At 32.8% G+C, this 23086-nt stretch overlaps 1 protein-coding gene across 1 annotated transcript in view; it reads left to right on the forward strand.

Annotated features, from left to right (window-relative positions):
- The window catches only part of LOC100942191 (cadherin-9), an 82352-nt gene that overhangs the window by 46071 nt on the left and 13195 nt on the right, over positions 1-23086 (forward strand). The window contains exons 3-6 of the mRNA XM_012805001.1: positions 8381-8500; positions 9088-9255; positions 11871-12058; positions 12921-13174. Coding sequence (XP_012660455.1) covers positions 8381-8500; positions 9088-9255; positions 11871-12058; positions 12921-13174 — 730 coding nt within the window. The remainder of the gene's footprint in view (positions 1-8380; positions 8501-9087; positions 9256-11870; positions 12059-12920; positions 13175-23086) is intronic.

The following is a 23086-nucleotide window of genomic DNA, read 5'->3' on the forward strand; positions in this document are numbered from 1 at the left end:
CTAACGTCTTCTCTTAGGTTGCAACTTATATCCAGGATGATTACTGAAAATAGTTATTCTATTAAATTTCAATCAATACCTTCAACTCTGCTCAATTGGCATTCAAATCGCAGTCACGTAGATTATATCTTTGCCTGAAATGAAAGGAATAATAAATCGTATCAGCAATGTTAGTCTCTTTTGCATGCATTATTTTGAAGAATAACAACTAATGCTTACATTTGACAAATTTCTTCTGAAGTATTGTCTCATTTGATCATTAAAACAACTTAATGTGGCAGACATGAAAAATAGATCTTTAAATCTCCATTCTGCTAATTAGGAGCCTAGGATTCAGAAAGATTAAGCAACTGAATTAAAATCAAATAACCTAGTAGCATCATGATAAGATTTCAAGTCTTTTTTATGTTATTTTCGTGCACATTTCATTACTGAACATAGGCTTAACGTGCAGAGAGAAAATAATTATTTCACTTTTTAATGTACACCACAATTTAAATGCCACGTGTTGTGCAGACTTTTTATCTTTATTGGTGACTACCTTTAACTCCGTGAATATTGACGTTTTAGATTTGGTAAAATATTACGAGTGGACTCAAATCCTAAAACATTTCCAAAAACTAAGATAAATGAACTACAGTATCTATAAATGCAACCAGTTTCCCAATTTGATATAATTTTGTTGAAGATCATTTCAATAATCATTCTTAAGTACAAAATGTAGACACTATTATAAGTAATATGTTTCAGTCTAAACTGATTTTTATACAGAGAGAAACAAACTTAGACCCTCCTTTACTGGAAATTTTATGTAAAAGGTCTCTTAACCATGTGTCTGTCTAGCAAGAAGAATCAAGAGTTTATAAAGTTGTTATTTTTTTTAACCTTCAGATGAAATTTCATCTGTCTGACGAAAGTGCAGATAGATTGCCCTTGCAGATAATTCACAACAATAATTTAAAAGGGACTTATCATGTTAGACAGGAGTCCTGTGAAATCATAAAGTCCTGGAATAAAACAGAGTGGATATAGTTTCTAAAATATTTTTTAATAAGTGCTATTAGCCTAGTACAGCTTCATGGAAGTACTGGCTAGGTCTCCATAGGTCTATATAGATCTACCAGTGGGCTAATTTAGACAAACACCACGGTCTCTTCATGGGATTATTATATTTGAGATGAAACTACATTTAGTATTACACTCTCCGTATCAACTTCTCATACATGATTATTTTTAGTAATTTGGTTTTCTGGCTAATATCCTGTTGCTCTTATAAAACATGATGATTTTTCTTGTATGTATGTCATTTTGCCAGATATTTTGACACCTGACAATACAAAACCTTTCACTTATCCTCCGTCATGAAGATTTGACATATCTAGATGTAAATAGAATAATTAAGATGACGGAAATACCTGAATACACCTTAAAAGTTTTCAAATCAGTATCTCCCTTTGAAGACCAAAATATTTTTATATAGGGCAATATATTGATATTTAAAGTCAAGTAACCTAATTTTTTCTAAATTATTTTGTGATATTTAATGGACTATTATCTCCCACTGGATATTCCTATTTCTCTTTTCTCTACCTCATTCAAATGTATTGTTTCTCAAATGAAATACTAGAACAATCTAGATTCCATTAATATTTAATATGTAGCAATATCAGGAATGAACTTTTATATATTGTTTTTTAAAACTCTTAACGTATTACTCATAAAAAATACACAATATGAAAGTTTTGCAAGGAAGAGGGCTTGTGAGAATCTTGTCCAAAACCTCTTTCTGTCAGGCAATCTAAATTTCATTTATGGAAGCTATGACTGTAGGTAGCACTACTTATGATTAGTGTACGCTCCAAAAATGAGAATTTGAACCATTGTCAAGTCAATTATATTTCCTCCATGTCTACAATTTCCACAAAAGTGAGAAAAGTAGAGAGTCGGCCACTGGATGGCTCTGGTAGCTTTTGGCACAATTAAATACAGATTAAAGAATACAGATAAAACTTGATCCTCCTTATAGAAAACAATTATTATTATTTATTACTAACACATCAGTGCACTAATTATTTTCTCCTTGGTCTGCTCATAAACAGTGTCCGTGATTATGTTTATTTCCATGTAAACGTACACATTACATATACAATATTCATATGTAAAAGATACTAAACTTAGTTGAATCAGAGTTGGGCAAAACAACACAGAGTCAGCTTAAACATAGCCAAGTTTTAAAAAGAAAAAAAAAATAGGTTAATAGGTGAAGAGATGGCTGAAAAATTTTACTATTTTATTCTACTTCTTTACTGTTAAATAGTGATTCTTGTTATGCTAACTATAGTTTGGAAATCTTCTAATTTATTAAATTTGAATACCTTCAAAGCAGCATTTTTCTTATTTGTTATTTTAATTCAGATGTCTCCTCAGTCAAATTAAATGTAAATAAGACTACAAGGGGGGAAAACCCTGAATTTTACAGTACGATTTTATTGTATTTATTTATTTATTTATTTGCAGTTTTTGGCCGGGGCTGGGTTTGAACCCACCACCTCCGGCATATGGGGCTGGCACTCTACTGCTTTGAGCCTCAGTCGCCACCCTAGATTACGATTTTAGATAATATTAACATACATATGATGTTTAAATAAAAAGTAGAGGTATTTTACATCTTGAAATTTTTTTGTTCTTTTATTGTAACTCTCCTATCCTATTTAACAAAAAATAAAAGTTTAACTTATTTTAATTACTGCGGGTGTGATTTTCTTTGCTTTTATTTATACACGTAAACCACTTTACAGGGAAAAATGAGAGGATGGTACTTAGGAACTTTGTCACGCCACATGTAATTCATACAGTAACATTGCTTTAGGTGTTCAATAAGGCAATAAAGAATTCATCTATAAAGGAAGTAGCACATGATTGGATTCTGATATGATAGTCATTATGATATTGGAAACTTTTATTTAAGTCAAAGATCTGAAAAACTATAAATATTAGCTTTAAGAGGAGATGAAGTCTAATGGAATAAAACAAAGTTTCTTCTTATTCCACTCTCTCTTACAATGCTGTCCTCCAGTGACTGCTGGAATCTTTGCTTTCTTTGCATTCGTTTTTATTTCTTACAGTATTTCATTTTTTTCTCTCACCACCTTGTTCTTCCCCTTGGCTTGTTTCTCTGTGCCAAAACTATTTTTTTCTTTTTAGTACCCATGATTGTTAGTTAAAATGAAATGACTTCAATAAACTTAATAAACTCATGAAACTTGAAACCCCTTAGCATTTTCTACTCAGAACATTTAATCTGGGTGTTATACAAAGATATATAAACATGGAAATGGGATACGTTTAAAATAGTATTAGCAGGTCTCTACTTTTTTAAATCTTTTCTAGTATTTGTAATCATCTTATTATTGATTAACAACTTTCTACCAGTTTTTTGTTTTTGAATGCACTGATCTTCAGCGAGGTAAATCCCTGCTGTGTAAATCTGGTGATTTTGGATCTATACTTTCTCAAGGACTCGGTATTTTCCATGACTTCCTGTCAAAAACTTAACCATTTCACCTCCCCATATTCTGACACCTCAACCAGAAATCTCTCCATAGTTTTCCACAGTCACACACAGAACTCCGTCAACGAATTCTTCACATCCTAATGGGGACTTTTCTGAGAGTTTCACTAACTATAGATTCAATAGAGGATCAGGTGCTTAGCACAAGACAGGTAGGCCATTTGGTGAAACATTTAGAATAGAAATTCTTCAGCCACACTGGCTAGGTCTAATTTCAACTCTGTCACCCACCGGGTTCATAATCATTAGCAATGTCTATGTGCCTTAATGCCAAAAGTAATAATACAAGTCAGGTACTGAGATCTCTGCCCAGTCTACATTATACTGTCTATGAATGGTAGTTCTCATTATGATTCTCTGCAACATACCATGTTAGGTTTTACGGGAGAAATGCTGAACAGAACCGGACATGTTTTCTGCCCTTGAAGAAGTTACATCTCACCAAAAGAAAAAAAGAACAAAGAAAATGTTACATCTTTGTTACGTCTAACAAAAGATGATTTCAATTTTTCAATTCCTGACCATCTAATTTATGGGCCTCTGTGGATTCCTCTTCACCGTCTGAAAACATTCAGCACAAACATTTATTGCTAGGGTCCTGGGGAGCTATCTCCCTCTGCCCCTCAAGTTAATGGCTGTCATAACCTTAAGACAGAAGAAAAAGTTAATTCTGTCAAGACCACAAGACGATTCATGGACAAGTAGGCAGGGCAATCTCCCTCACTTTCTATGACATCCAGCACCTGTTATCACACTACGCTGAGTGAAAATCAAGTTAATTTCCTTCTACAGGACTCAAAAGGAAGGTCTTACTTCCTCTAGCTCGTAGAGTGATTCTCTTTACTCCGTAATTGGCTTATTATGATCTCACATATTGTCCTATATATCTCATATAATACATATGCATGTATGAGAGAAACATTTTTAAGTGTTATATATAAGAGACTGTACTATATACTTTACAATATTACTGCATCAAAGAGCTGCTATTTATTAAAGAGGAGTAAAAGCAGCATTTGTTTTCTCAATACTGTGTGTGTTTAGCAAAAGAAAAGTTTTAAATTAGTAAAGTATACGATGCCTAAGCAATCTTTGTACAACATATTCTATTGTATTTTCTATCTATCTATCTATCAATCATCTACCTACCTAGACAAAGAGATGACAGATAGATGAATGGATAAGTATGAGAACTATGTATTTGGGTAATTTGCATTTGACATTTTAAATATTTCAAATATGACTTATCCAAAATACATAGTGTATTTCTATATTTGCATATAAGGAACAAAGACACAGAGGGATATTATTTGTTTTATAGACAAAGTTTATTTTCTATAATGAAATAACCTGAATTGATTTAACTTCCCCTAATTTTGTGTGCAAGCAAGCATACATCTAAAATCAACTAGTATTGCTTCCTTACATTGGGTGATAAAACCTTCCTTAACTTTAAATTATAGCACTAATTATGACATTTAAGAATGTTTTTCCATGTCCACAGGGATGCTTTTCCTTCTCCCAAAACCTTAGTGACCAACTTAGTTATTCGTTAAGTTTTAATATTTCCCCATGATTTACTATTATGGAATTTCCTTTTAGGGCTTGCATATTTTTTCCAAATATTATTAGTAGTATATTTATGAGATCAACGATTTAAGGATTAGAGTAAACTTTTTTAAATTCTTTAAAATATTTTTCATTTAAAGTAAAGTATGTTGTAGGCAAAACTCATGTAAAATTATGATTTCCATGAATAATGTCAGCATCATGCCCTTCCCGTGATGTGAGATGTAATGTCATTCAGGCTCCCTATAATTTGCTTAACATAATTTTATTCTTATTTAATATGAAAGTGAAATATTTATTTTAAAATATTAGAGAATAAGTAAAAGTTACAAATATTTTGGAAAATTCAGAGTGATGTAAAAATCAAAGTATACTTCTTTTTATGTCTTATAAAAAGTTGAAATTTATGTAAATCACATAAAGTAACTGTTTTCAATCTGATGTTATTACTAAGTTGTGTTAACCATGTGACATTACATTTCTGGGGGGCGGGGAAGCACTCATTACTCCCTACACTTCAACACGCTGTTTCTCTTTTTTTCACTTAGCTCTTGTGAATAATATATCAATGATATGTTATCAGTGTTTGCCAGTGGTTGAAGGCATCTCCAATGACTATGAAGATTCCAAGAGAAGGAATGAATGTTCTATATTGGTGATTTTAGCTTTTTAGCCACCTCATAGAGTTGATTTCTATTCTTTAGATTAACTTAATTTTTATGTTAGGTCCAGATTTTTACATAACAATTTTTACATAACATTAATATAGAGCAAATAATTAAAGCTCAAATTTTATAATAATAATAATATTAAAAAATGTCAAAAAGGTACAGAAAATAGTTTTTACCTGTGTTCATGGTGGAAGCACAGATGGCCCACTCTGAGAGGGTGGAGCAGACAGATTTTCTGAGCTCAGGAGTTTGGCACCAACCCAGACCTCCTGTCTACTAAAAACAGAAAAACAAGCCTGACCTGTAGTCCCAGCTACTCTGGAGGCTGAGTATCACTTGAGCCCAAAAGTTTGAGGTTGCTGTGAGCTGTGACACCTTGGCACTGTGAGACTCTGTCTCAAAAAGAAAAAGCTTAAAATTATACTGATGTTAAAAGAAACATGAAACTTACAACTCAAGCAACTTCATAAAATTGATGAATTAACTACTTGTATTTTCAATATTTTGGTAGTGCTTAATAATTCATATTGTGATAATCCTCAGTTGTGAGAAGATTCTTATTCTAACATGTATTCTCACGGAATTACACAGAAATGAAACATAAATAAGAAAACTTCTTTATAGAACTTCTGAGTATTATGGTGGGGAAGATCACTTTTATCACTTTTGCTTTGGTCTAGTGAGCAAATAGGTAGATAAGTTTTAAATGAGAAAAGCTTACAGCCGGGATAAATTGAATGAGTATGTAGTGTTTCCAGTCCTTCACAGGACATGTTAATTCCATTAGAGCTAGAGACACACAGGCCTCAAGAGAAAGAACTCAAGTTCTCATTCCTAAGCTAATTAATTTTGAGAAAACACAAAAAATACTGTGCTAATCGATGTCTTATTATTCAAATACATACATTGATAAAAAATGAGCTGTTAGTATTAATCTTTAATACAATATGGTTATGTCTAGAGTTTGCAAACGCATATACTCATGATTTGAGAAACATTAACTATAACTCAATTAGACAAGTTAATGAATATACAGTGTATTTAGTTTATTGAAATAGGTGACAGGGCCAATATGTAATTTGACTTGTTCTCAACAAATTTAAAATATATATAAAATGACGTGAGGAGACTGGTTGAGGCCAGGAATTCAAGACCAGCCTGAGTAACATAGTGAGACTTCATCTTTACAAAAAAAAAAACAAACAAACAAAAAGAAGAAGAAGAAGGAGAAAAAAGAAAAAAGAAAAATGATCCAGGTGTGTTGTGGTGGCACTCACCTATAGGTCCAGCTACTCAGTGGCAGCTGAGGCAGGAGGACCACTGGAGCCCAGGAGTTTGAGTATGCAGTGGGCTTTGATGAGTGCACTTAAGCCCAGCAACAGCATAAGACTGTGTATTTAATAAATGTGTAGGAGTCAGAATAAAAATTTTGAAAAATTTTGTATAACATATCGTATGATCTCCTATAAATGCATTTTTTCCTGAAGGAATACACAGTAGTGTTCAAATGAGCGCTATTTTGGAACCATGCTTTGAATCTTTATAGTGATTCAGTAAAAAATAACAAAGCCAATATATTTCTTTATGCTTATTCCATTAGCTCATTTAAAATACTTTAATCTTTTAAATTATAATGATTTGTAAAAAGTTAAAGTAATTTAAATTTTATATCATATAATTAAATAGATAGTAATGTTAAATAGCAGTACTGCTTGTGACAAATAATTATATATTTCCTTATCTTCTTTTGGAAAATATAAAGTGATTTACAAATATGTGGCAAATATTCAGGGTGACACAGCATAACAATAGGAATAGTGATGTTTAACCACGTCATCTAATTTTGAAGAAGGCCAAGACCCTTTACAATTAGATATAACTTGTGAACAGTAAATACCTTGCAGGTATATTTCATGCCATTTTTATTTATTTATTTATTTATTTTAATTCCTAAAATTTTAACTCCTCAGTACAAACTGATAACACAAGTTATTTCATGGTGTTGCCCAAAGAATGTATTATTTTCATCTGTCAACTAGAATCTTGGAGAAGACAGTTTAACAATGGTGGCAGAAAAATTATTTGTTTATTAATAAAAATATGGTCTCTTTATTTTTCCTTCTATTTATAATATATTGTCAAGTTTACTGGACAAAAGGAGTCTAGGGGGATTATCAACGTCAGGTATATCTTTAAAATATTGGTTTTCAGTTAGCAATAAATTGAAATTTTTGTATGCATTATACTGAGTTTAAAATGCTCGTCCTTCTAAATATTTCTAATCAGCTAGAATACTGTTCATCTCATTACCGATCTTTGTTATAAAATAGACTTGCTTATTCATTACTTTTTCTTAGAAAATGAAACAATGAAAAGGAAGGAATAGTTACATTTTTTTAAACAAAAGAATAAAAGAGCAAGATGATAATGTTTTGAATCAGCATCATTTAAACAAATTTCTTCAAACATGTACCAGTGTCTAACACACCACGCTATCAGCAATGTTTTCAGAAAGATTGTTTCAAATTTGCAAGAATCTAAGTGTTTGTGTGTTGGGGGGTTTATGTAGGTACATCTGTTATCCAAGTGACCGCAACAGATGCGGATGACGCCAACTATGGAAATAGTGCCAAAGTGGTGTACAGCATATTGCAAGGACAGCCATATTTTTCAGTGGACCCAGAATCAGGTAACAGCATTTAAAGTTGGCCTACTACTCACTGTGTTATACATTTGAATGGAAATTAACGTAAAGATTTTTCTGTATTTTAAAACCTGTTCATTCAGTATTACATTTCTACTTGATCCCTCCAGTTTATCCATGGAAACAAAACCAGAATTTGCATTACTGAGATAGCTCCTTTGAATCCTTTGCTCTTTAGATCATTATTCAGTGGGTTTGAATTTAAGACACCAGATTCAAAATTTCACAGAGATTCAGTCTATAACGTAGTATAGGAAATACGCAACATCTAAGGACTGTGATGATCATCAAAATTAAGTAAGTTTATTTGGCTAAAGATTTTTGACTGGTATTTTTTTACAAAAGAATAAATACCATGATTTAGCAAAACCCATTTGGAAACAACAGCCCACAGCAGAATTCTTTCTCTTCTGTAAATTATGTTAAAATGGTTGCCAATTGACAGATATATTCAAGTACAGTGGCATTTTCTTCATTTGTCATAATTTAATTTCTGTAAAATGGATCTGGCATAGATTAATGTTAAAGCTCAGTGATTTAATTGCAAAACATATTTTGACTTTTTCCAACAGGCATAATAAAAACTGCATTACCAGACATGAGCAGAGAAAACAGAGAGCAGTACCAGGTGGTTATACAGGCCAAAGACATGGGCGGCCAGATGGGAGGCCTTTCTGGGACCACCACAGTGAATATCACTCTGACAGATGTCAACAACAACCCTCCTCGCTTCCCCCAGAGTAAGAAAGTTTTCAGTGATCTGTTAAAATGTATCTCAAAAACATTAATTACAGAGTCTAATAATTGTACTAGTGGTTTCACTATTATTTTGTTATTAAAGGCAAATCCATAACCCCTACTCACACACACACAATTTCCTACAAATTGAAAACGATCATAATTGTTTTCATCATTTTTTTTGAGTGGATTATGGGAGAAAACAAGGGCATGAGGTTCTTTGGCAACTTTGATTCTCCTTTCCTACTTTTTGAAGAGTAACTTTCTTTCCTAACATACACTACGAGCATCTCAGTAGTTTCCTTCTGGTCTCTCTTTTCTATCCATAGTTAGGAAGGCAGCATCTCATGTCTGGCATGCTGGATTCAAATCCTGTGCCTGCATCTTATCTTGCCTTAGCTCTCTCATTTATACATAAGGATCATAATATCTTATTTAACTGATTCTAAAACAGAGACTTGTTGAGGCTGGGCATGGTGGCTAATGTCTATAATCCTAATCCTCTGGGAGGTTAAGGTAGGTGGATTGCTTGAATTTAGGAGTTCAAGACCAGCCTGAGCAAAGAGTGAGATGCCTTCTTTACTAAAAATATAGAAAAAGCTAGCTGGGAGTAGTGACACATGCCTCTGTGGGTCATGACCCCTTTATAACAATGAAAATACATCTTGCATATCAGATATTTACATTACAATTCATAACAGTAGCAAAATTATAGTTATGAAGTAAAACGAAAATAATTTTATGGTTGGGGGTCACCACAACATGAAGAACTGTATTAAAGGATTGTAGCAGTAGGAGACATTAGGAAAGTTGAGAACCACTGCTAGTTCCAGCTACTTGGGACACTGAGGCAAGAGCCCAGGAGTCTGAGGTTGCTGTGAGCTGTGATGACACCACAGCACTCTACCCAGGGTGACAGAATGAGACTCTGTCTCAAAATAAAAAAAAATAAATAATAATAATAAATAAATCACAGGCTTGTTGCTCTTTCAAAATCTCTGACATAAGATACTATGTTAAAACCATTGCAAAGTGGTTTATTTGGTATCATATTTGTATTTTCTTAGTGGCCCATTTAACTTGGTTGTGATGACATTTTAGACATATTAAAGGCTGGTATTACACGTCATCAAGTTATAAAAATTAAATCAGTTATAGTCTCTCAGTTGTCACCATTTTGGGATATATTTTAAACCATAAATGCTTTGTATTCCATGAGCTCCCACAAAAATAGATTCCAATTTTCTACCATTTTTTTTGTTCTGTAGTGAATAAATGTATAAAAGACACTATCTTTACGTATTTAGTTGAAGACTCAAATTTAAATTCATATCATTGATTTTAATACAAGGAAATATTTTTCCAGGCCAAAGAAATTTAGAATATTTGATTCAACTTTAATTTGTGGAATTATCCATACAATAAATATTAAACAATCAAGATTTCTGAGAATACGAATAAAAAGTCGAAATAACATAAACCCAAACCTTACATTCTAAGTCATTAAACAAAATCTGAAAGAGTATTATTTGGTGAATTTTTAGTGGCTTCCCACTCTGTAATACTATGACCTATTATTATTTTAATAAAAGATTTGGAGCTATACTAATAATAGTAAAATACAGAAGACTAGATAGATCTTGGGCTAAATGTATTTCATACACGATCACCTGTAATCTATGTAACAAACCTATGAGCTAATTACTATTGCTATCATGTTTATTTTCAAAATTCTGGGAATTTGATTGACTTCCCAGTGATGAGAATTCAATCCACACAGCTGGATCTATAAGCTTATATTCTTAACCACAAACTGGAAAGGAGACTAGACTTTTAAGTCAGGAAGATTTTTGCATTCTCCTTTTTCCGAGACTTCCCTGATACCTGCCCCTGAAGATGATACACTTAAATTGATACTTACAGGACCAGTGTATGGGTTGAATAACTTGGCACAGAGGGCCTCTGACCTGACACAGCACATAGTAAATCTTAAAAAGCATTTCTGACACTCATTAACATATTTTGGCATTTTTCCACTATTGCCCTTCAGATAGTCAAAAATGTTTTCAGGAGCGGTCGAATGTGATATCATGATCGGCTGGGCCTGCAGAAAACAGAATACTCCGTACCCCACTCAAAGATACTAAAATTAAACCAAAAGAGCAAAACATAGACATTGTTGGGTGTGAAATTACTATTCATGTTCCATATAGAATTTTTAAAATCCTTTTAAAAATAATGGGATATATGTAAAAACGAGTAGATGATAACAATTTTGAAAGCCCCAGATAACCAGTAAATAAATAGTTTGCATGTTCCTCTAAGTCAAGAGTTCTGGATTCTAATATCAGGTCTTCCATCCATTATCTAAAGAAGCTTGAAACATTTACTTAATATTTCCATGACTTATATTTCTCATTTACAAAATGAGAGTGTTATACCTTTGTAAATTATTTTTCCAACTTATTTAATCTATAGTTTTTTGACAGCTTACAATTCAGTAAGATGAAAAACCCTCCCAACTAAAAATTAGTTTACTTAAGGAAAAAAGACAGAGGCAATAAAAGAATTTTGTTACCTAAAGATGAAATGTTGAAGCGCTTCATTTCATTCACAGGTACGTATCAGTTTAATTCTCCTGAGTCCGCGCCTCTCGGAACTCATCTTGGAAGGATAAAAGCCAACGACCCTGACTTGGGGGAAAACGCTGAGGTGGAGTATCGCATTACTGACGGCGACGGCGCAGACATGTTCGATGTCATCACCGACCAGGATACGCAGGAAGGGATTATAACTGTCAAACAGGTTTATTTTGCTGTCTTCATTTTTTCTTTGTGTGCTTTATTGTTTATTTTTGCTTTTAAGGGAAGAGAACAAAAGCCTGGGATTTACCTTGCTTCTTCCACACACTATCTTTCATACAAGTGGGAATAATTGTGATCTCACTTCAAATATAAGTTAAGCATCCTTAGCATTGGCGCTTAAACTATGTAAGGCCGCAGAAATCTTTAATTGCTTGTGCTGATAATTAAACTACAATTAGATCAACTCAGAGGCACTTTTGTATTTTTTAATGTAACTTTATGCCGCCGTTAGTGTTATTTCATACAGTTTTCACGATATCGTAACTGTATTCATCAATTGAAATAAAGGAAACCTGAAAATTCCACGTGTTGAAATTGGGTGTTTTTATTTTTAATGGATGAAGAAGAGCATTCTGAAAATTTACACACAAAGCCAGCTCAATATTGATTATTTTCTATTGTTTTAAATTCACTTTTTTTCTCATATTCTACTCAAATTAATGAAAATAATTTTCATTTTGTATGTGTATTTTATTCTATTTTCTCTAACATTACCATGAACAATTTTAATAATAATTATGTATAATCAAATCCATTAGTTATGTTTCATTAAACTGTGATTAAAAATGTTAAGGACATTATTAAGTAATAATCATTCTTAATATCTATACCATTATTCTTCATTAACCTTACATAAATAAGTATAAGTCAAATATTTGTTAATTTATTTGATATAGCTATGAAGCAATAATTAGGAAACTTATTTAACCATAACTGTTGGTATGTTATTCAGTTTTGAAATTGTCTTTCACTGTTAAGTCTTCTAAAATTTTTCTAATCGTTCTTATTTTGTTTAACTTCAGAATTTAGATTTTGAGCACAAAATGCTGTATACTTTAAGAGTGGATGCAAGTAACACCCACCCAGACCCACGATTCTCACACCTGGGACCCTTCAAAGACACAGCTGTGGTCAAAATATCTGTGGAAGACATAGATGAGCCTCCTGTGTTCAGCAAAATTTCTTATTTGATTGAAGTAGATGAGGATGTAAAGGAGGGAAGCATCATTGGCCAGGTGACAGCATATGATCCAGATGCCAGGAACAATTTAATAAAGTAAGTACTTTGAGAAAACTTATGCTTGCAAAAATATAACAATCTTATCACTACTTAAAAGCTATGTGGGAAAAAATAATATTTCACAACATATAATCCAGCACAGTAATAACAGCAAAGATGTCCAGAACACAAACTCTTAGCTAGAAGGTCTTTGAAATGCTCTGGGTATATTATTTTCCTTGAGTCTTTCCATACTACAAGGTAGATATTATTCTAACATCTTTCTGGGGACAAGACTGAAGCCCTGAGCATTTGAATAATTTCCCCACTATTCAGCACATTATTTAAATGGCAAATCTGGGTTCAAAGAAAAGCAGTTTAGCTGTAGAGTTAGTGTTTTTAATCTATTTACTGATGATACAATCTTGTCTCATCCTCCTTCTTGGTTAAATCAGAGTTCAAATAAAAACAACATAAAGGAATAAATTGTAAAAAAAATCTATTTTTCTAGAAATGTGAAAATTGTCACTAAGGCATACTTTATACCCAAATTTTGGAGAAACAATGTGTCAGTTATATTCTCATAACAACACAGAGTGTATAAGAGAGATAATATTTAAGTCAGTAAAGAAGGTACAGGTATTAACAATTAGTATAGCATAATTCCTTTCCAAAATTTGGATAGTTTTCACCTTCCAAAAGTTCTCAAATATGGCAGAATGTTAAATGATTCTTATAAATTGTTCTAGATAGGATATAAATGTAGTCATGCCATACGTAGATGAATGAGAGGGGTGGAAGATGAGAGGTGAACATGTAGGAAGAGAGAGAAGGCTTCACGAAGAGGTAGGTAGTACACTGGGAGGTATGGATAACGCAAGAGGTAGATAGTACACTACACTCTGTGGATAATAAAATACCTAAAACTCTACTTAAAATAGAGTTGTTTAATGAAGAAAAATAAATGGCAAAATTTATTCACATCATCCTTCACACACAGAAAATTAACAAGCACAAGAGGAAACATATAATTATTTAATTTTCACTTTAGGACTATCAAAATGTGTTATTTCGCAAACCAATGCTGCACTAAATGTATCCTAATGATGATGTAATTTGTTGGTGGAGTAATACATTGTTGAACATAGTAACATTTTTTAATTACAAAACAGTCCACAAAATTTAATCTCTACGTAAAAACCAGAGTTTATATTAATTTGAAAGTTTGGTTAGATTTGGATTTGTTAGAATATGTCTCACAGAACATCCCTTTTAAAAAATAAATGATTGTTATCAACTTCTCTGCTTTGTATCTTGCTCACCATTATTTTTCACACATGCGTTCTTGTTCATATAAGGATTACATTACTTGGACAGAATTTTTATCAATATACATTAAATACTCAATTTGAGATGTCCATATTGTTTAAAGCAAAACTCTTGAAATAAAATGAAGTAGCGTTCTAATTCCCAAGGGTGACCATGCACCTAGTAGCACGCTCATATCCCAAACCACGTGGATCTAGATCTTACTGAAATGTTATACTAGAAAGGAAGGGTATGGTGTCTCTCTCATGTAGATTTGCTGGGGGGGGGGGGAATGTGTCAATTATGTTACATTCATGTTTATTTGTAATACTGAGGTGGAGATAAATACCCATCTGTTTTTTAAAAGAGAGGGATTATTCATAGCAGTGGCTACAAATGGTCAGTGTCTGGTCTTGATAGGTTTTGTCAGATTTCCAGAGTCATCGATGTTGGCTGTGCCTTCCATTCTCCTTAGTGTGGTTTTCTCCAGGTGTTTATATTAGAAATCATATATTCATTTTTGAAAAGGGAGTGATTGTAACTTTTTAAAACGTAGTTATACACTATTAGAAAGTTGCAGACAGTGTCAATATATCAACTCTTTCAGATGATGAACGTCACAGCCCACTGCTGCCACCGCTTGTCAGGGCCCAGGGCTGGCCAGGTCTCTAGCTGGCTTATCTAGGTTCCTCACCAAAGGCTATGCTTTTATCTCGCTCAGGAATACTTGCTCTTTAGGTGCCTGAGGGCTATTTGCTTTAGCAGAAAGGAGAGAGAGTGATAGTCTTAGAGTGTAAAGCAGTCTTAGAATAGATCTTGACTGTCTTTATCGAGTTTAGTAATCTTCAGCGCATTCTGCAAGCAGGAGCAGGGACACAGTCAGACTAAGCGGGTCAGTGATAGAACCAGCTTCTCCTCCAGCCTCTTAACACCACAGGTGTAGAGACTGCCAATTCACTAATACTCTCATCTCTGGAGCTCTCTCATGCTTGTTAGGAGAGCTAAATTCCTCCCCATGCCCGTTCACTAAGGTGTTCCATGATTGAACTATGGTGTTACTTATAACTCTCACTCCTCCTAGCCATAGGCTACATGGGCTGCTACAGAGAAACCTATTATTGCCGGACCACTGAATCTGAATGAGCAAACATCTTAATAATAAGCTTTGCATTCTTTCCTCATTCATCCAGCACATTTGCATAATAGAAAGTCAATGAGTGTGGGTCACCTTACAAGAGGCCCAATGGCTCTCCGGCCTGGCCAAGGATATTTGTTCATTTATTCAGATCAGGGGTCTCATCACATTTTGTGAGTTCTTTAGTACTCCTTTCCACACAAACGTTTTCATCTTATCATTCAGTCCTATAATGAGCAACAAAATAAATGTTCTATAGTCCAATTGTGGCATCATTTTAATGACATTTAGACCATCTATTTTGTCTAGTCCCTCTTCCATAAAATAATAGTTGTCTTTGATTGAGCTCTTACTCTGAATGGGAAACTGCCTTAAAGAACTTCATATTTATTAGCTTCTTTAAATCTCATGACAATTTATAAGGCAGATATAATTATGATCACCCCACATTTTACAAACAATAAACTGAGATAGAGTTCATGTAACTTTCCCAAGGATGTGGCACAGAAATTTGCAGACTGGGAGTTGAAACTATTAGCTGTCTGATTATAAATCCAGTGTTAGCAAATATGCTGATTTCTCTGTGACTTGGTTATTAAATATAGATAATTAATACAATGTTCACCATTTGTAGACAAGTTCAGCTGATCCCAGTGGTACTAAGCATAGCCCTAAAGTAAAAAATTATGCAAGAAACAAAACATAGCTTTTGCTCCTTAAACTTTGGTTTAATTTTTTTTTCAAGACAACCATTTGAGATTTCATAAACTAACACTCTAGACATGTTATCTTATGAACTATGGTTTTATTTCTTTTCTTCTTTTTAACAGTATTGTTGAATTATAATTTACGTACACTATGCTATAGATAGTTAAGATGTATTATGTGATAAACTCTGGAATATTGATACCCCTGTTAAAAAATCACCACAATCAAGATAAGGCACATATCATTTATCTCAAAAGGTTCCTTATGGTCCTTAACAAGGCCTCCTTCCCAGTCCGGAATTCAACTCCCTAACCATAAGGTTTCTGCTTTGTGTAATAATCAAGCCATGTTTGACTTCTGCATTTATAAGGGTTACCATAGATAATAGAGAAAATAACAAATGTTATCACTATATAGAGTATTATGATTTCAATACATTCTTTTTCCTTTCTTAAAGTGTGTACACATTCTTGTGTCACCTTCTGTGTTGGGGTGCATTAGTATTTGTGTCACTAAAGGCTTTCACTTCTCTTGAGTGAATACTTAGAAGAGTATTAGCTGGCCCTATGGTCCATGTAGGTTTAACACTTGAGAAATTAATCTAAAAATGTGTTCCCTCATATTTATTTGAAATGAAAAAAAAAATAAATTTACAGGTTTTCCAAAGTAGGTGCGCATTTTCTATTCTCACGAAGCTTGTATGAGGATTTTAGTTACTCCCTATCCTCACCAATACATGGTGTGTCCTTGGTTTCACTTTTAGTTAGTATAATTAGCATGTAATAGTATCAAACATTATCTTGTTCAGGCTTTAAATTTAATTTCTCTTATGGCTGATGACATTAAACATTTTTCATGTGTTTATATAACATTCACATATGCTCTTTGATGCATTCTCTATTTACACATTTCCCTGTATTTTACAGGTTTATTTACTTATTAAACTTGTCTATATATAATGGATACTTATTTACTTATTATTAAACTTGTATATATATAATGTTCACTTATTACTAAACTTGTATACCTATAAAGGATATAGTCCTTTATCAGATACGACTTTCAGAAAGGAAGTTTTAATTATAATTAAATAAAACATAGCAACTTTTTGAATATATTGTTTGGTACATAATTTAAGGTAATAATATATTTATAGTCATATTATAAGTCTATGGTCCATATTAAGTCATTTACTTTAGTATGGTGTAAAGTACAAATCACATTTCTTTTCCTTTTTGTATATTGATATCCAAAGTTTCCAGAATGTTTTGTTACAAAGACTATCTTTTCTCCACTGAATTACTTATGCAAGTTTGTTGAAAATTAGTTTAACTTTGGACACTCACTTCTATTCCAATTATCCATTTGTCTCTATTTGCAAAAATAACACATTTTTGTGTAGCTTTATAAAAAGTCTGGAAATCAAGTAGTATTTGTCCTTTAGTTTTACTTTTTCTTGTTTTAAAGTTGTTTGTTTTTCTAAACCCCTTTTGTTTTCATGTGGCAATTTCTGCGAAGTCTTCCCCCAGGATTTTTATTGGGATTGTATTGAGTGTGTAAATATATGTATGTAGAATCAACATCATAAAGACATTGAATACATCAACCTGCAAAATGTATCTCCCTTAGTTTGGGACTTTTTTTTTTTCAGTAACACATAGTACTTTGTCGTCTTATGTGTACAGGTCAAAAACATCGTTTTTCAGAATTACCTTAAGATTATATACATATATACATTGATGTTATACATACATTGTTTTTATTTTAGTTTCTGATTTTTGTTTGTATTTCTACATTAGAGTATTCTTTATATTAATTTTATATCCTACGGCTTCACTAAACTCACTGGTTAGTTTTAATAGACTATTTAATAGATTCCATCTTACTTTTTACAAAGATAATTTATTCTTAATTTATAGACAGAATTTTTTTTTTTATTCCTTGTCAGTATGAACGCCATAAATTTCTTTTCATTGCTTTATATTGCTGGCAAGAACCTCTAGAGCAATGTTTAAAAGAAGGGGTAAAAGAAAAAAAAAATTGCTTTGCTCTTTGTTTTATGGAGATATTAGCCTTTTAAGATACGATACAATGCACTTGTAGGTTTTTATTTTAAAAAATCCTTTTTTAGCCTTTGTGAAATTAAAGACATTTTCTTCTAATCCCTGTGTTTTGACCATTATTATCAAGAGTAAAATTTGTATTTTGCAATTAGTATTTTTGTATCTATTGAAATGACTGTATGGTTTTCTAAATTTTAAATTGTTTTTATCGATTTTTGAAACAATATATAATTCTGCATTTATGGAAAAAATGACACCTAACCACTTCGCATCTACATTTATAAGACATGTTCTTCTTATGAGAAATATACTTTCATTTTCCTTAAATGTCCTTGTCTCAATTTGATATCATGAGAATGCTAGTGCCTAGAATTCAGTAAGATGTATAACATGCTCTTTTTCTTTATGCGTGCTACAGTTATAAAAATTTTCCTTTAAGTGCAGCTTTAGATAAGTTTCACAATAGTCTAATATTATGTTTAAGTTTTGAGTCATGTAGGAGACATACAAATCTGTCTTTCCTGACAACCAGTTAGCATCCTGGAACTTTTCATGAAAGTATTTAGATCATTTCTTTTTAATGTGAGTACTGGTGCTGTTAAATTAATCATCTTCTTCCTTGTTTTCATATTTTCCGACCTACCCATAGTTCGCTCTTATTTTCTGCCATCTTTGGATTATTTTATAAACACCTTATGTTTGATTTCATTGGCCTTCACTTTGTGGCCTATTTGTTATCGCTTATGATCTTTTCTGGGTATAAAATTTAGATCATTTTCCATTAGTACAGAAAAGATTTTACCCTGTACTTATTTCTGGTCTGCATGTATTTTAATATTTGTTCTTTAGAATGCTTCTAATTTTATCACTGATTTTAAGCATTTTGATTATGATGTGTTTTGCCATGTACAGCATACTTCATTTCTTCTTGAAGTTCACAGAGCTTCCTGGATCCCTGAGTTTATATCTTTTCTCAAACACAGGAAAACGTTGGTCACTGTCTCTTTGATATGCTTTTCCTTACCTTCTGGTTCTTCAGGGAATTTAAGTATTATTATGTTAGGTCCCTAAAAGTGGTAACACTATTTGGTAGTACCTTGTTATTATTTTTTTCCTGTTTCCCCCTTAGCATTTTGAATTGATTGCTTTCATCTTCATTTTCAGGTTCATTTATTTTTTCTGCAATATCTAATAGGCTTTAATTTCTGCAAAAGTATTTTTCCATTTTACACTTTATAACTTTTTTATAGATTAAGACTATCTGCGTATATCATCTGTGTATATACACGCCTTAAACTTGTGTCTCTCTAACATGCTTAATCTTATAAAACATATAGACAATAAGTTAACTGATTACATATCATTGTCAGCTAATTCTAGGAACTGCATCATGTATGGATTGTTTTCAGTTAAATTTTATTTCTATGCATTCCCATTTTCCTGCTTCTTTGCATGATTAATTTTTATTTGGTTACAGATATTGTGCCTTTTATCATGTTTAAAATTGAGTAGCTTTGCATTTTTATAAATGTTTGAGCTTTTATTTTACTCATTTGGATTTTATATTCAGTTAATTGTATACTCATTTATTTTTGAGATAGGGTTTCACTCAGTTACCTGGGGTAGAGTGCAGCAGCTCCATCATGGCTCACTGTCCTTGAAGTCCTGGGCTCAGGCAATCCTCCTACCTTAGCCTCTCAAATAGTTGACACTATAGGCATGTGCCACCTGCCCAGACTTTTTTTTTTAAGTTGTTTTCACTTTTTTTCAAAATTATTATGGATACATAATAGTTGTATATATTTATGAGCCGTAAATGATGTTTTGATGCAGGTATATGATGTGTAATAACCAAATCAGGGTAACTTTCTTCTGATATGTGAATATGTTGCTTAAAACAGCTTCATTCTTGGGACAGTGCCTGTGGCTCAAAGGAGTAGGGTGCTACCCCCATACGCTGGAGGTGGTGGGTTCAAATCTGGCTGCGGCCACAAAACAAAACAAAACAACAAATGAAAAAAAAAACAGCTTCATTCTTATGGATCTTGTTTTTCTGTTATATTAGGAGATCTTAGTCTAAAGCTAATTTTGTTCCAGCAAGAACTTTTCTTAGTCTAGGGCAAAATGTTCCAGCAAGAACTTTTCTGACTGGTCTGTTGAAGTCCTCCAAATTATGGGGTCTTTCACTCTATCTGATGAAGGCCAGAATTATCCTCAATTTCAAAATAATCGACAACTGTTCCCAGTTCTTACTTTTAGTCTCTGGGAATCTTTGTGATTGGTTACCTTTCCTGTTTCTTGTTATCTGTTGCTATTCATTTGCTCATACATGCTCTACTAAACAGTTGAGTCAGATTCTCTTCAGACTTCAGTAGTTTCCAGCCTGGGAAATTTTATCTGCGTTGCTTCCTTGCCAACTACAGCCAAGTTGGTCTCCCTGAACAGTTGGCACCATCTCCTCTGTGCAGGGAGACTGGCCATCTTTGTTGTCACTTCCTACACTGTAGAAAGCCTCCCTAGACAGAACCCTGGGAAAGTTTCAGAGATTCTTTCATTTCTCTCCTCTTCTGGAGTTCTACCTTTGTTTTCTTATGTCCATCACTTAAAATTGTGGATTTTGCTGTATTTTTATTGTTCAGGGTGGTATGGTAAATCTAGCCCCTGCTCTATATCTTTGCCCAAAGAAGAAGTTAAAGAATATTTTCAAAATGTCCCTGCTTATATAACTGTAGTGATTTGTTTTAGAAAATATGGATGACCCAGAAAATTTTGAAGCAAATTAGACATCTCTGCATGATATTCACTGTCATTTTAATTATACCTTTTTTTGGTCTGTGTCTGATATTTTCCAGAGGATACAGTTTCAAAAAAGTAGAATTTCTGAGTTAAAGACTGATAGTCCCATTTACAGCCTTGCTTCACAGCATATAAAAGTGGCTGAAAATTTTTCAGTTTAAAACTCTCCCAGAAATATTTGCTTTCTTTAGGGTACTTGGGTATTATGAGAAAAAGCAATAAGTTATAGTATCACCTATAAAATCATCAAGAATTAGGATAAGGAGAAGGGAAATACTGAGAAAAAACATTAATATCAAATTATATTCTTCAAATTTTATTAACAATTCTGCCAACTTTAAAGGCTATACTTGACAATATAGCATATAAAATGATTTCTGTTAGCATACAAAAAGTATGCAAATGAAAAGGCTTTAGACAACCAGTTATAGTGTGATGAAAAACCAGAACTAATTTGATAATATTGCAACATTGTATTATGGTGCTCTTTTGTTTGCTCTGATCAAATTTAGATAGATGAGTGATCCCCAGAGCAGAAATATGCTGTGATAAGCATCATGGAGAAACATGTTTCCAGAGAATGACGGAGAACTAATTCTTATGCACCAGTAAATCTGTTCATCAAACCTATTTCCTGAAATACATCTGCCAGTAGCAAAATGTGATTATGGTTACAATTAGCAGCTGTTTGTCAGCTCCCTGCTTCACCTCATTACTAATCACAGATCTCCAAAGTCACAGGGTTGATGATAACTTTACAAGTTCTGAAAGAACATGTCACCTGGTTTCATACATGTTTTATGCGTCACGTAAAGTTCAATGATTTAGAAGAAATCGCTCCTGTTTCTGTCAAATTGAAAAGTAAGGAAACAAACTTGTTGACGAGAGATTTAGGTAGGCCTCAATAATATGTACATGATTCCAACAAAAACTTGAGCAAATGCCTATGTGCATTCAAATATGTCAGTACTTTGGTGTGTTTCTGAAATGTTCTTGACTTTACTGCAGAAAGTAAAAATATAACAACCTCATAATAATATCACTAAAAATAAAAAAAATTGAAATTTTTCTTTCAAATAATTTTATTATACAGACAATATTCACTTTCTGAGGGGGATTGAAGGTATTATAATGCATAACAGTGGAAGAAACAATTTCTGAAAAGCAGTAGCTGAAAAGAAAAGGGTAAGTGCATGTCCTAACCAGGCTGATTTAGTCAGTTGAAAAAGTACCTACAATAAAGGCAAGGAAAATGAATGCTATCTTGCCCTGTTTTTGTATATTACTGATTAGTTCTAGTGTGTTATTTATTTATATTTTCTTTGGTATTTTATTTGTTTGTTTTTTAAGATAGAATCTCACTCTGTCAGCTAAGGTAGAGTGCTGGGGCATTGTCATAGCTCATAGCAACTTCAATTCTTGGGCTCAAGCAATCCACTGCTTTGACCTCCCAGAGGGCTGGGATTACAGGGTTGTGCCACTTCACCTGGCCTCTACTGTGTTATTTAGATTATAAATTTTTGTGTTATATAAAAATACAGGAATCTACTATTAGTTTGATTTTCAGTAATAAAACATAAAAGTGAAAAACAAAAAAGAAATCAAAAATCAGAGATCAGCTTCCATGGACTCAGTTCTTTTGAATTCTTTTTCTTGTGTTATTTGCTGCTTTTATGATCAGATCCCGTCTCTGTAGAAGGTATTCACACACATACAAATTATGCCTGCGTTCTTTTTAAACTTATTGCTGAAAATTCAATGCAGGGAGATCAATAAAATATTGTTGAACTAGGCCATCTGCTGGGACATGAAGATAGTTCCATTCTGTGTTGTGTTTATCAGGCTCTTTCTGGTCATTTGCTGTAATCCAATGTATTTATTATTAATAGGTAAATTAGAATGTTCCTATTCTGTGTTGAAAATAGAATTTTGGTTGCTAAAGAAAATTATCTGTGGGCT

The sequence above is a fragment of the Otolemur garnettii genome, unplaced genomic scaffold (genome assembly GCF_000181295.1).
Source record: "Otolemur garnettii isolate 467f Iridium unplaced genomic scaffold, OtoGar3 scaffold00033, whole genome shotgun sequence".
NCBI classification, from domain to species: Eukaryota; Metazoa; Chordata; class Mammalia; order Primates; family Galagidae; genus Otolemur; species Otolemur garnettii.